The sequence below is a fragment of the Heliangelus exortis genome, chromosome 14 (assembly GCF_036169615.1).
Source record: "Heliangelus exortis chromosome 14, bHelExo1.hap1, whole genome shotgun sequence".
NCBI lineage: Eukaryota > Metazoa > Chordata > Aves > Apodiformes > Trochilidae > Heliangelus > Heliangelus exortis.
The window spans coordinates 10,834,125-10,848,765 of record NC_092435.1 but is presented as its reverse complement, the minus strand read 5'-3'; the positions used below and the strand labels follow the sequence as shown (position 1 = coordinate 10,848,765).

Below are 14,641 nucleotides of genomic sequence, written 5' to 3'. Positions count from 1 at the left end.
TCTCCAATTCCTGAAGACCTTAGATCAGGTTCTTTACTTAAGCAGTTAGGAGGCATTAACTCTAGCAAGCTGTGCTTAGCTCAGAGTTGCTGAAGGAATTGTGTAGAGCAGCAGCCTTCCTGGTTTGGGGTTTTCACCATAAAAACCCCACTGGATCAGTTTTCTCCACTGGATCTGGCTGTTCTTTTGATATCTAGGATTTTAATCAAAATATGGCTGTGGATCTGAAACAAGAATTAATGCATTTTGGCTCTGGAACCTCTGTAGTCCTTTTTGTTTGATTCTTCAGTGTCAGGTCTCTTCCCAGCTCCCAGCTCTGCACATGTTGGCCCTTGCTGACAGAGGATGTGTTCTGGGGGTTCTGGCTGCCCAGCCCCAGGTTTTTTTTGTCCATCAGGCTTTGCAGCCCCGCACAGACCTCAGGAAAATAGAGTTTCCTTAGATGTGTGTTGCCCAGAGAAGCCACTGTTCTGGGGGCTCTGTGATACTCTGCCTGGATGGTTTTGAATATGACTGTGAACTAAATTTAAGGTAGGGCTTCATCTCAACTTTAAATGTCTCCTTAAAATCCCATGAATTCTGTCCCACACTTTTTCTCTCTGTTGATTAGCTCAGACAGATTTATCTCTCTCCTCAGGATTTCTTCTCTTCACAGCTAGGGCAGGACAAGTGGGGAATATCTCTGCATTACTTGTACAAAAACTTGCTTGACATGATACTTCTGTTTGCTTTTGTGTGATATCAAACTGTAATTTTTTGAAGGTCAGTCTGTGATTAAGACTTTCCTGTGGGGAGTGCAAGGTGGATAAATCCTCGGAAGGTGGAGAAAGGAACTTTCATTTATAGGTATTTGTTATAGTGTTTTTGCTTTTAAGATCAGTCCTTGTATGTGAGAACACAGTTAATGGTTTCCCTTCCTTGTTAGAATTTCTGACCTTGGAGACAACAAGGGTCTGAAATAAACCCACCTCAGTGTCCTTAGGCTATAGTGAAGGGAATAATACTTGATTTCCTAGTAATTCCACCAAAGAATACTTTCCTTTTCTTGGTAGTTTTTAATTTTTTAATTTATTTTTTAAATCTTTTGTTTTTTCCCCATCATCTTTTGCAGCAGGTCAGTGCTTACTGCAGAAACATCTTGGAAACAGAACTGGGACAGACTCTGAGTCACCCATGCCACAGCCCTCCAGTAAGGGGACAGGAGAATGCAAATTTAGGCACTCATTGCAAGAAGAAGGAATACAAAACCAGATCCCATCAATTCTCCATCTTAAGAAACATGCTTAAAATGCATGCAGGGAAGATGTTATTTCTTCTAACTGTTAATATTTGTTAATATTCAGTCATCACCAGAATTATTCTGATGCAGAGATATTTGCTCTTTCTTGAGTAGGTAAAGAGATTTTTGAGGGTTTAATAATTATGTTGGTTCTGCTTTTTGGCCCAAGTACAAATCAAAACAGTAGTAGAAATGACTGGCAGCTGTTGTTAAATCCTTCTTAAGGAGCCTGAAGAAAGATTTAAATTTTTATTAGGATGGGGAGCTAATAAAGGCACTTCTGTGTGCCATCACTTTTATGGGAAATTCACCAGTGATGTATCTTGAGGTTAAGATGGTGAAATGTGACAGCAAGGAGCATGCTCTTGTGGCTGAGATACATTCTGAGTGGGATGCTTTTCTTCCAGAACCAGCTTTCAGGTCAGGTGTAGCTCCAGCAAGATCCTTGAAAGTGCCATTTATTAGTTCTGTGATAATACCCCAGCTCAACACCTCCTGTCAGCTGGTGAGGAGCCAGTTACAAAGTCTTCCCTTCCTATTATTCATTCATAGATAATGAAGGCAAAACTGTATTAAGTCATTTACTTCATATAAGTAAATGTCAGTTTAAGGGTGATGGCATATCATTAAATCAAATTTTATAAGTGCAGCCATTTATTCATTTGTTATTAACACTCCTTGACACATCCCCTTACAAAACCTTATCAGGTCCTCTGAACTCTTAAAATATTAATAATTTCAGAAGAGCTTTTGTCACGCTGGAGTAATCATCTTGGAAAAATGCTGCCAAAAAAAGCTTGTAGCTATAGACACTGAGATTACAGGAAAGCCAGTTTTAGCCATTCTAAAACAATATTTATTAAAATTGAAAAAAAAATGACATTACTGATGTAGTATCCCCATGTGGGGTAGAGCTTGGGAGGATGTGTGTCAGACATGAACTCTTGGTGAAGTGGCTGTGATGCTTGCCCTCATTCACAAAGAAGGACACTTTGGAGGAGAGAGGAAGGGTATTTATTTGCTTAGGAACTTGCTGTAGATTTTTAAAGCTCTTGAGGATTATGTCCCTTTTGCAAAAAGTTCTTGTGGCTGAGATCTGCCCCTGCAAGTGAAACTCTGGCCAGTTCTGGGGAGAGAAGAGGACCTGGGGCTGGAAGATTCCATCTCCCTTCAGCTTGTGCCTTTGGAACACTGCTTCCCTGCTGGTACAGAGAAATAATTCATGCTCAGAAAATACAAGAATAGGGACAGTGTCGAGGAGAAGTTTGGCAGTAAATGGAGTTGAAAATCCTGTGTATTTTGCTAGGAGAAGAAAATGAGAATTTTGTGTTAAAAATGAGGAGGGTGAGAGGACATCTGTAAGTGGGACTGAGAGGGTGGGGTACAGCTGAAGGGTGAGTAGAAGGGCAGCCAAGGTGGGAGAAATGTCCTGGGTGGGGGCTGCTGGTCTGCAGAGGGCTCTGCTGGGGACATTTTGGGACTGGGGTTCAGCAGGAGAGGGACAGAAGAAAACCAGACTCAGTCAGAGATCTGGGGCAAGTGGGAGAGTTTCTCTCCACTAAACTTCAATCCACTCTGAAGCCTGGGTTGGAAATCAACGTTTTTGGTGTCAGCCAGTGTCTGGAAAACATTTATTCCAAGGGTTTATCTTGCTGTAGTTCATGCAGATGATGGATCTGTAAATTCAAGGAGCAGAAGTCTGCCTGAATTTGCATCTGAAACATCCATCTGTATCTGTGTGAATATTAGAGTGCCACAGAGGAAACTCATCTGGGAAGCAACATTTAAATACCTTATATTTGCACAGTCAAGCATTTCAAGGTCAGTAATGCCAGAATGGAGGGATTGCTTATTTTTATTTTCAAAATAATCTTAATTCTTCCATTTTTCTGAGTCTGTGCATTCATACTACAACTTGTGACTTTTCTAATGTAGTTTTTGTATGCAATTTAGTAACCAGCCTTCTATAGTGCAACGGATTAGATACAAGTAGATTTAAAGATGCAAAATACTGCATGAGACTTCCTAGGTTTTAGATAAAGTCTAAATTTAAGGAAAGTTTAGGTCTGAAACACCCCAAGCTTGGTGTTTTAGAGAGGCACATTACCTTTGTCTCTTTCTGAATTGCAGGGATATGAAGATCCTTGGCTCCAGGCACTCCAAACATGTTTTTTTTCTCCTGAAACGGCTCAAGAACAAATAACTGATATTTGACAGTCAGCTTAGTATGAACACAGCCCTGAGGATTATGCCTTTTCTTTATCTGGACTGAATAATTCTTACAAAGCTTTTAACGTCATTGACAAAAAAAAAATACAAAATCCACCTGATGATTTTCATTGTTACAACTTATATAAGAACTGAAAAAGACCCACTGAGCCTAAGCCCTGTGAAATAAATCAAAGGCTTGCTTTGGGTTTTGGTGTTTTGTTTTTTGTTTTTGTTTTTTTCTAATCAAGAACATTCCTGAATTGATGTGTGTATTCCATAACATTCCATTTAGGAGGAATCAGGCATTCTTCACCAACTGCTCCATGCTACCCAGCCAGTCCTTTTCTTCCAGAGCTTTCTACCTAGCTTATAAAGAGATAGAAAATACCTACCTAGCTTTAGATAGAAAATACCACTCGGTTTGCTGTTTTTGCTAAACAAGCCTGAGCTTTTTTGCTTTCTTTACTTGAACTCTGTTGATGCTGTTAACCTCTGGATGTATTTAAGCAGAGCTGCAGATGTACACCGGAGGTCATGACAGGAGCAGAAGTTTGTGCTGCCTTTTCCAATGACTTAATTTCCAGCACAAAAATATTTGTGGGTTGTTTTTTTTTTCCACTAGTGCATGGCTAATGGCCTGAGCTTGCAAGTTGCTTTGCCTAGGAAGAGAAGTCCTTTCTTGGTGGAATCTGGGGTGGGAAGTGGGGGATGATGATGTTTGGGCTGGATTCCTGTGTAGCTTGAAGACAATGTTCTTGGTCACTTGGCAGAACCAGCAGGAATCAAACAATGTTCCTTTTCTTATGGTTCCAAACCTCCTGCAGTAGTCTGCCTCTCCATGCCTTTTCTCCAGGCACACAGCCTCTGATTGTCTCTTACCTTTTCTATTCTCTTTCTTGCAGTTTGTCCTTTTTTTCCCCCCTAGCCCCAGAGGTAGTTTCAGTACAATCAGTGTTCCTTGGAATGATGAGATGACCCCAGAAGCTCAGATCTCAGCTCCTGTACTGCTGTGGAGCTCTGTGTACTGCTGTTTCGGCTCTGTTCTTCCATCACATGAGATTTCTGCCCTCCCAAACCTGCCCAGACACCATTTCCATTTCTCTCCACTGAAGGACACAGCACCTTTAGTGCATTTTCCTCAACACCTCACACAACAACATTTGAAAATTGATTTTGTCCCCGTTTCACTTTGATTTATTGATTTTTCTTTTTCCCCATTCTGCAACAAGAGAGATATGATTGTTGTACAGCTTGTGTTAGTGAAATGATACATTAATAGGAATATTAATTTGCTCTTGGCAGCCCAAGGTGTAATCCTGAACAAACTGAGGAGGTTCCATTGACTTTTAAGTGTTGTCTTTTAGATCTAGATTCCACAGGCACTTTTCAAATTTGCTGTTGAGTATATATACACCTTTGTGCAACTGTGATTTTAGTTTTCTGCCATGGTGTTTTGTTTTTTTTAAACAATATTGTAATTAGGAAAAATCTTAAATGCTTTCTTAGTACCTTCTTCAAATCGGTTTTGATTTCTTTGCCAAACTGCTTTTAAGTGGACTCTGACACTTCCTTGCATCAGTGCTAAACTGCAGAAGCCGGGAGTGGTGTTTCTGCTGAGGTGTTTTCCTTCTGTTTCATCCTAAAAGCAGAATGAGCAACACTGCATTTTGGGAGAGAATTGTTTTGTACAGCCTCTCCTGTCAGGAGGATCACCTCGTGGGAGCAGTCATGTTTGTGACAAGCTGAACTGGCAAGGACCTTCCCTGTCTGCCCTCCCTATAACCCCTGCATTTCACAGGCAGAGTTCTGTTGCTCAAGCCAGCTGCTGCAGATTTCCCTCTGGGAATAATGATGGAGTTTGAACATAACCATCATTTGGTCAGGAATTTTTAGGATATATTGCAAAACCAGCATTATTTGCAACGAGTAACAAAAATCCCTTGAAATATCTGAAAAAAAGAGAAGAGATTAAGAGTAGTTTATGGAGATATTTGTGGAAAATGGAAAATAACAGACTTCTAAACTTAGAAATCATTTTTCTTTGGTGATGGATCCCACTTGACAGAGTTCCTGTCACCACATTTCTCCCCTGTGAGACCTCTGCTCTCCACATCATTTGGCTTCCATGCAAAGAGGGCAACAACTTCTGCTTTTCTTTCAGTTTTGTAGTAATTTTGCAATATCCCTGTCTAATGCCAGAGAGAGGGGGACAGATCTTTATGTAAGACACAGCTATGTCTGTGCCTTTAATGAGAGACAGACCTGATGGTTGTTGACATCAATGAAAGATTCATTTTAATCTCAGTGAATCTTATTGCCCACAACATGCACCATCTCTTTCATAACGTTTGCTCTGATTTAATACATCAAAAAGCCAGCAAAAATCTGATTTGAGAATTTCTTATAACATCTAGGTTTGTTTTGTTGTTTTAATGATCCCTTTTCTCTCAATTATGCTGTTCAGAAAATAAACATTCTGAAGCTAAATGGCTTTTCTTTCCCTGTCCTTCCTCCCTATCTTTTTTTCCGCCTCCTTTCTTTTTCATGTTTCCATGATTTATGCAATTTGCCACATTCCTCGCTTGCAAAATCATTGTTTGCAGTAAACATTTTCCTTGGCTCCTCCAGTGCAGAGAGAAAGTTTTCCTGGTTCATGTTGATGGAAGAAAGTTTCTTTTCCTTCAAAATGGAAAGAGAGAGGTGGCAGACTTCTCATTAGGGATGCTGAAGTCTCAGCTTTACAGTAATCATCCTCGTTTAAACCTTTTCCTTGGATTCATTTATCTCACTGAAGGATACATTGGTCACTTACAAACTGAGCCCCCCCAGAAGTTAAGAATGTGTAGGAACAGAGCTGCAAACCTTTGTTTTTGCCTGGTGCTGTAACATGGGAAAAGCAGTTTATTTACTTCCATGTCAGAGTTGATGCCCCTTCTTTAATCAGTGAATCTTCACTGAATCACTGAATCTTCACTGATTAAAGTCTTATCTGTAAACAGAAATTATATGGAGAAAATTGCATAAAGAGCACTAATGAAGCCTCAGTGGCTTGAGGTAATATTCCATTTGAGTGTGAGTCAAAATGATCTTCTGTACTCCTTCTAATTGCATCTTTGATATTTTCATGCTAAAACCAATTATAGCCATGTTAAAAAAAAAATAAAAAAAATCCAAGCTACTGATAGCTAAATTCTTGCTTTATAACACCTCACAGTTACCAAACACAAAATTTTGCATCCCAAGAAAAGAAACAGTGGAATACAAAACCTAACTGTGAGAGAGACAGAAAAGCAGAGAGCAATGGACAAATTTATCTTTGTGTGTGTGTGTGTTTATTAGATGCTGTCATGCCATGAGACAGCCTGCTCCTTCAGTGATGTATTTCTGTATTCTGTTGTCAACTGCCATACTGTTTGCACCATTAAGTAAACTCCTCCTAAAGATGCCCTGGGGAGCTATTACAGAGCAGTATGAATAATACAAATTTCATATTTTGCTCTTCTGTCATACATCCTCTCTGGCACAAAGGCACATTGAATATATCTGGCTACACAGTTTTCATAGAGTTCACATTCATTTGATTGGTTCTAAATCTCTCTGAATGCTCTGAATACTCTGTGCCCACTGATACTAGGTTTTAAAATTAATTTGTTTCACATTTCTTCAAAATAATTCAATTTCTGGTATCAATTTCGGTGTCTTTTTCTGATGAGTTTTAGGCAAATACTCAGTAAAAGCAAATCTGAAGTGCTCAGGTTCTGGAATTTGCTCTGAAATTGATCCTAGGAATTGTTCTTCAGCAAGCAGAGAACACAAATGTGAATTTCAAATGTAAAGTAATAAATTCTCAACCTGGAGGGAATGGTCTTCAACCAATCCAGGCTGAAATTTACTTGTGTAAAATTATTAATTAAATTATTTTAAACCATTGACAGGTGGAGGGGAAAAGGCTCCTGTCTGCAAACCATTCTGGAACAGAGGAAAGGCTTAGGTTAAAGAAAGTGACAACAAAGAAACCAAACTACCTCATGCTTATGAATAACAACATGAAATATGACATTTTTAATCACTAACCCAGTTTTATATGGGGATACAAATATTAATGACTATAAGCTGTTCACATTACTTGGAAAATGATTAATGAGCATGATAACTGAGGACTATCAGTTTACAAAGTAAATAACTGCGTAGCTCTGAAAGATAAATTAATTTCAAGAAAGAGCAATAAATCCTCCTGTATTTATGGAGCAAATAACAAACACATTGTTTTGGTTTATTTAATTGTTATATTTTCACAAACCTTGTGTCTCACCTGAATTGTGTTGGCTGAATTGAGACTTAATGTGGTAATATTCAGCAGGGCACATCTAAGGCATTGATTTCTCTGTCTCAGATAATCTGTTTTAAAACCTGAGAATAGAAAAAATCCTACAAGAGGAACAGAAGGAAGAATATTCTTCTAATCATAAGCTAAACCTAAACTTAACGTTTAGATCTTTATAAGAATAAAGTTTTCTATCTTGTCCCTCTGTGCTGCTTTGTCTTTCCCCCTGTTTCCATAATAAGTACCATGAAGGTTGAAAATTAGCATTAAAATGTGTAATAATATTGAAAATATTGTCAATATGAACTTCTCAAGCATTATGTTCTACACTATGCAAGTTAATTTATTGCACATCTTCCCCAGTAGATCCCAACAAGGAATTATACTTGTATTCCAGGTAGACTTCTGTATTTGTGAAGGGCAGAATTATTGTTTCTGTTCTCTGAACATGCATTGCTGGCTTTTCTTCAACAGGCCTTGATGATTGCCTCCAACAATACATAAAAAATTTTGAAAGGGAGAAGATCACTGGTGAGCAGCTGCTGCACATCACTCACCAAGAGCTGGAGGAGCTGGGAGTCACTCGCATTGGCCACCAAGAACTGATCCTGGAAGCAGTTGATCTGCTCTGTGCATTGGTAAGGGATTTCTTGCATCAATCATCTCAGTAATCTGGGTTTACACATTTCCAAATGACAAATAATAGGCTGTGTGCTTCTACAGACACAGTGGCTTTGCTTCATGACAGGACAGACAGTTTCTCTCATCTGTAAAGAACCTATAAATATCCATTTTATTATTATGGATGATGATCTTTTATTGCTCTTCCTCTAACTTTCTTGGTCTTTCATTCAAATGCCATTGACTTTCCCTACTGGCCTCCATGTGGGTCTGTAATTACATCCCATCTGCCCTCCTATTTCACTGACATTCACCACAGTACACTAAAAAAAAAACAAACCTGAATGTTTGAACCATGGCAGCATAGAAAAGGATGATGGTAAGGATGTGGAAAGTCTGCTATTTAGAGTGGAAAATGGTTTAAGATGAGCTTTAAGACAAGATGGGAATGATAAAATTGACTTCATTCAAAGTACTCACCTGTCATTTTAAAAGAGCTTGTTTTGTTGTGGGTTTTTTAAATTATTATTATTTGTTTGGGGTTTTTTTAGCAGCCTGCAAGTATCCAAATTTGGAGGAACAGTTTTCTCATATAACTGGTTATTAATTCAGTTAGCCTCTTAACAAAAAGTTTGATTTCAGAAAATTTTTTTTCCCCATTAATTCCTACAGCGTAATGAAATGCAATATATTAATTTAATTCTAAAGAAAAAATAACTGTGTAGGTGAACAGGCAAAAGAATATTCAAAAATATAAGAAAGTAAAGTACTAAGATTATATATGTAAATTACATATGACAGTCTTGGTATTTTAATTCTTTATCAGGAGTTCTGCTTTTGCACAAGCTGGGTTATCCTGTGGGATTTTGATAAGATAATTTGTCTCCAACAAGGTAACTGGCAGTAAAATAGAAAACAAGTGGGGAAAAAATGCACTTGATCTTAGAAAAAAGCAGTATGAAGTGCCTTTTCTGATACATGTGCTTCTTGCAAGTGCCTCCAATTACAAAATACACTTGATGTAACTTGAGATCTGTTCTTGCAAACCAAGTAACACAGAGATCAAACCAGAGAAATCCTTTTGGCCTTGACAGCCCTACCTGTAAGCTGGTGCATCCTGCATAACCAAACAGGCTTTTGTGTTTTGTCAACATTTAGAATCAACTTCAAGAGTTTTTCCTCTGAAACATTGTTTCCCACCATCAAAGGAACCTGGATACCCCACCATCTTATGTTATTTAAAGAACAACACAGTGCTATGCCCTGATGCTCCTCAAAAATAGCAGACCCAAGAAGTCTTCTCTGGGAAAAGAACTCCCTTCAGTCTGTGTGCCCATTAGGAGGACCCTTGCTGATTTTTTTTACATTTTTTTTTTTTCCTTTTTGAACAAAGAAACTTTACCTTTTAAATCCTTGCCCAGCTGCTGATCAATAGTGCAGCTCTTTTCTTGCTGTGACATCTCATGACTTTTTTTTTCCTTTCTTTCTTTTAAAGCAGGATGGGGCTTCTCCAGCTCCTGGTATCATTTATTTAGCCTCCTGCCTTTCAGCCCTTACCCTTCTTTTCTCACTCTGTCTACAAGATGCCTGCTTTCCCCCCCACCTCCTAAATTTTTATCTTCCTGCCCCTTCCATGTGCTTTCTGCTGGGTGAGCCTGCTGCCTGCAGCTCTGCTCCTGGGGGGATTCTCTCCCTTCTGACATTTCTGCCTTCCTGCTATGCACAACACATTCTTCAGTTCCTGCAACTTCTTACTAGGCCAGGACTACATATAAAACTTTTACAAACCTAAGCATAATATCTATTTTCAATCTGCAGTATTTTACCAGAATTCTCAGCTATGTAATAAAAAAACATCATTAAGAATTACTCTTAATTATTTTAAACAAAGACAATAATTTAATAGCAGGGGAACTGATGCTGCATTCGTTAACAATTGAAATATGTTTCTAAAAATATTACAATTGTATTCTTACTCTGTGCTAAATCCTGAACCATTAATAGATTATTGCACTAAATTCTGACTGCTTAATGATGGTTAAGTGATGAGTGGAAGTTGTCAATTGGAGTTCATCACTCTATTGAATTTCTAGGCTGGACTAAAGAGGGAAGCCTCTATATAAAAAGTAATTTAAAAGGGTATAGGGGTAGCTGTGTTTTCCTTGTGCCACTAAACAGGAGCAAACAAATCAAAAATTATTTGAACTGGGAGCATGCAATTTTACCTCTGACTTCCTCCTGAGTTACATTATAAGGAAATTTAATGCAATTTATGGGCACCTGGAATCCAGCCCCAGTCATTGAGGTGTCAATACATTAATGTATTCAATATGGGTTTGTTTTTATGTAGGCATGGTGCACAAAGTATATTTATAGGTTCATATATATGTAGACATTATTATTATTTTAAAGCGTGTTGTGAAAAAAAACAACTAAGGGGGGACATCAGTTCAAACAATCTGGTCTAAAAGTCCCCATGTGGAGGGGTGATGGCAGCAGGAGGGATGGGTTTGTTCTCTCTGTCTCTCCCCCTGAGCAGGGCCTGTGCTGGCAGAGCACCCAGAGAGGATCAGAGGCAGCACTGAGTTGTGTCAGCACCACTCTGTACTCTGCAGATCAGCCACTCCCTGGGCCATGGCACTGAGCATCGATTTTTATTTCTTTATTTATTTTTCCGAACATGGATTTCTCAATTGATTTCTCTTTGGCAATTGGCAGTGTCCAAGTTCCATGACCTATTTCTTCCAGGCAGCGTTAGCAGAATGTTCCACTCCATCTTAGCTGGCTGGGTGGGGTAATGCTTTAGGCAGAAACAGCTCCAATGTGCTGTAGAAATCTCTCAGGTGAGCTCAGGCTCAGTGATGCAGCAGGAATTCAGCTGCACTTTGGCCATGGGCTGAGCTAAGGAACAGCCCTGTGGCATCAGGAAACCAAGAGAAATTTCCCTGCCTTCACCTCAGCTCTTGGAACACTCCAAAAATGCATGTTGTGCTGCTGTGTGTTCCCAAAGGGCTTGGAAATCATCCCTCTGGCTGCTGGCAGGATGGGGAGGGGTTGGCTGGGGGGTTACACATCCAAGGGCAATGCCTCTGCTTCTGCCATAGCCAAACAAAGCCCTACACAGCACATGGGTGAGTGCTGAGCTAGAGTGAGGCTGCTAAGTGCAAGAAAAAAACAAAATTAAAGGAGGCACCTCTTGAGTTTTCCCTTCCCTGTCCTAAACCACCTATTAGTTAGACTCTCAAATGCAAATGATTAAAGGCAGGGAAGGTTTATTATTACCCATGTGCCTTCAGTATGATTTTATATCCACTTGTCTCAATTAAACATGAGAAAGAAACACTTGATATTTTGTCTTGGCTAAGTGATTCAAAGCATTTTATTCTTTCTGAATAAAGTCAGAAGGGCTACTATCAACAGGTACAGACACAGGTTATCATTTTTCTTTTGAAAGGAAGCTGAATTCAGAACATTCTTTAATTAGACATTGCATATGAGAATCCAGTCTAGAGATTAATCTACATTTGAAGAAGATGACCTGCAGTAGGAAAGGAGATGTAAGAAATGTAAATAGGGAAAAATAAAAGTAATCGATACACGTGTGCATAGCAGGAGTGGTAACAATATGTACTTTACCTTAAAAATTAAATAATTTAAAATGTTAGAATAGCCTGGTTTCTGAAAGGGTAATACTGCAGGGCAGAAAGTGGTACTGTCTTTCTTTATAGGAAAGAAAGTGCTGGCACTTTGTTGGGATTGCTCAGGTTGAATTAATGTGCTATGAAGTGAAAAGCCACAGGTGAGCCATACTTTCAGCTTCAATTCTTTGACCATTCTAGAAAGACATTTATGAATGGTGTTTTAATTATGAAGAAAATTGGGAATGATGGCTGTGGGGGAAAAAGCCCTATCTTACAAACCAAAGTCTTTTCTGACTACTGTGATCAGAAGCTATTCTGCAGTTATTTATCTGAAGTGACCTAAATAACAGTAATGGACTCAAAAGTGCAGGCAATTTAGGTTTGGGACTGTAATTTTATTAAAGCTGAAATCCTAATCTGGATGTGTATTGGAAGACTAGTTGCACAAAGGCTGACTGAAGTAGTAGTAGGGCCTGGGGAAACTAATTCTTTGATAGACAGTAAAATACATTGGAAAGAAGAAAAAGGAGTATTTTTTAGGTCAACAAGGGTTGCTGTTCAAATCTATGCAAGTAAATTTAATTTAATTAGGACAGTATTGGAGTCAGTATATTGTAAAAGTCTGCACAAATTAAAATATAAACAGTCTAGTGGAAAGAAAGACTTGGATAATGAATGGAAGAAAAATGAATGCATGATGAAAAGCATGCTCAAATATAGATTGTATCTGAAGTAATTAAAACCACTGTTAATTCATAGGCATTCAGCTAGTTAAATTAGGCACTGTGCTGTGATAGCATTCAAGGAGAAATAAAGATTAACTTCTCTCTGCAGTTACTGAAAAACAAGCAATCCAAGCATGATAGTTTTTTCTGCTAGAAGGCAAAAGCAAGTCACCTGTGGGTCAGCATGTTTGTAACAACTGGCATGAGTTTAATTTACTTTGAATATTTTAATTATTTTTTTTAAAACAATGTATGGACCATACGTATTTCTTTATTGGACAAAATTACAGGAGTAGTAGTATTTAGTTGGTAGCTGGAAAGCAGTTTGCACAAATGTATTTTGAAGTGCCATGCTGAAGATGAAGCAGCCAAACTTTCATAGCTGCCTCTCTATCTATTGACGTGGTTGTTTTTTGTTTGGCTTTTTTTCTGAATTAAAAGTATTGAAATTTTGATTACATTAATATTACTTTTTTAATGGCCAGACATACAATGATCTCTCCTGGGATCCTTTTCATCTTTTATTCTGCCAATACACTTTCTGGTTTGTCAATTCTATGAGTATATTGGAAAGTATTTCCCCTTACTGTACCAGATATGTAATCCAGGTTCATTTTTAATATGACATTCAGTATGTCAGATACTTATTTTCTCCCCATATTTCAGAGGTTATCTAAAGGTGATTATTCTAGACAAGAAATATCACTTTTTTTATATATATATATAGGTGCTTAAACAGATTGAAATAACTCTTCTCTCTTCGAAATGGAAAGCCATCTCTCTTAATGAGATGTGAAGGGATATTCCATCTCCTCAGCATAACGAGGAACCTGGCACATACATTACTTTTGTCTATACAAATATACATCCAGAGAGCTTTATTAATCTCAGCTGGAAAAGAAATTCAACTTTTGTCAGTCCAGTGCTATTTATTATGTTGTGCCAAAACACTGAATTAATGCTCTTGAATGGTTTAGTTAATTATTCCACATATTAGAAAGGATGTATCATATTTTGTTTAGTGTAAATAGCTGCTTCTTTCTTTCTTTCTTTCTTAAGGGTTGTCTTTTTTTTTTTTTTCTTTTAAAGTCTGCTGCCATTTTCAGTTGAGTTTGTCCAAACAGATCACAGTAGACTGAAGTACAGCTGTGCACAGGTATTTTACACATGCATATGGAGAAAAGGTTTGTCTTACTGGTAAAAAGCAAGAAATTCAAGGTCTTGATAAGCTGGAAAAGGAGAACCTTGAAGGTAATTACCTATTATTTGTGTTCACTGCCTGATACAAATGACATTCCCTCACTGTTAAATGAGACAGCGTGCCCTTAGCAGACATACAGGCAGCTGTGTCAGTTGATTTTTTAAAAAAAATTATTTCCTTAAATTTAATTCCTTAAAATTTTGTGTTACCTGTACAGCAGGACAATGTTAGGAGACCAATGGGAGAGAATAAACTCTGTTTTTCCCATCTTTTGGTGTCATAATCAAAATATATGACATTGTAAAAAGATTTCTTCTTGTCCCAGGATAATCCTTTCTACAAAAATGGGGAAACCCACGTTCTATAGAAAGTGTTAAATTGTAGTTTTTGTCTGAACATGCATCTCTTCAAATACCACTGAGAATGAGCATCCTAATCATTGCAGGCTTGGCTGGTGAGTAGGCTACTATAGGAAAACTACTGCCTGTTGCTGAAACATAAATGTACTTTTTACAATTTTCTGAAATAATCCATTTATAATAATCCCTTAGTGTATTTTATTTCTGGCTGCATGTCTGGGTAAACTCAGTGGCATTTTGTCAATGAGTGTTTCATTCCTTTTCGTATTATGAGTTATTG

The 14,641-nt window shown here is 38.1% G+C and overlaps 1 protein-coding gene across 1 annotated transcript in view; it reads left to right on the top strand.

Moving 5' to 3' along the window:
* The window catches only part of LOC139802443 (connector enhancer of kinase suppressor of ras 2-like), a 158,341-nt gene that overhangs the window by 50,737 nt on the left and 92,963 nt on the right, over positions 1-14,641 (top strand). The window contains exon 2 of the mRNA XM_071757613.1: positions 8,289-8,452. Coding sequence (XP_071613714.1) covers positions 8,289-8,452 — 164 coding nt within the window. The remainder of the gene's footprint in view (positions 1-8,288; positions 8,453-14,641) is intronic.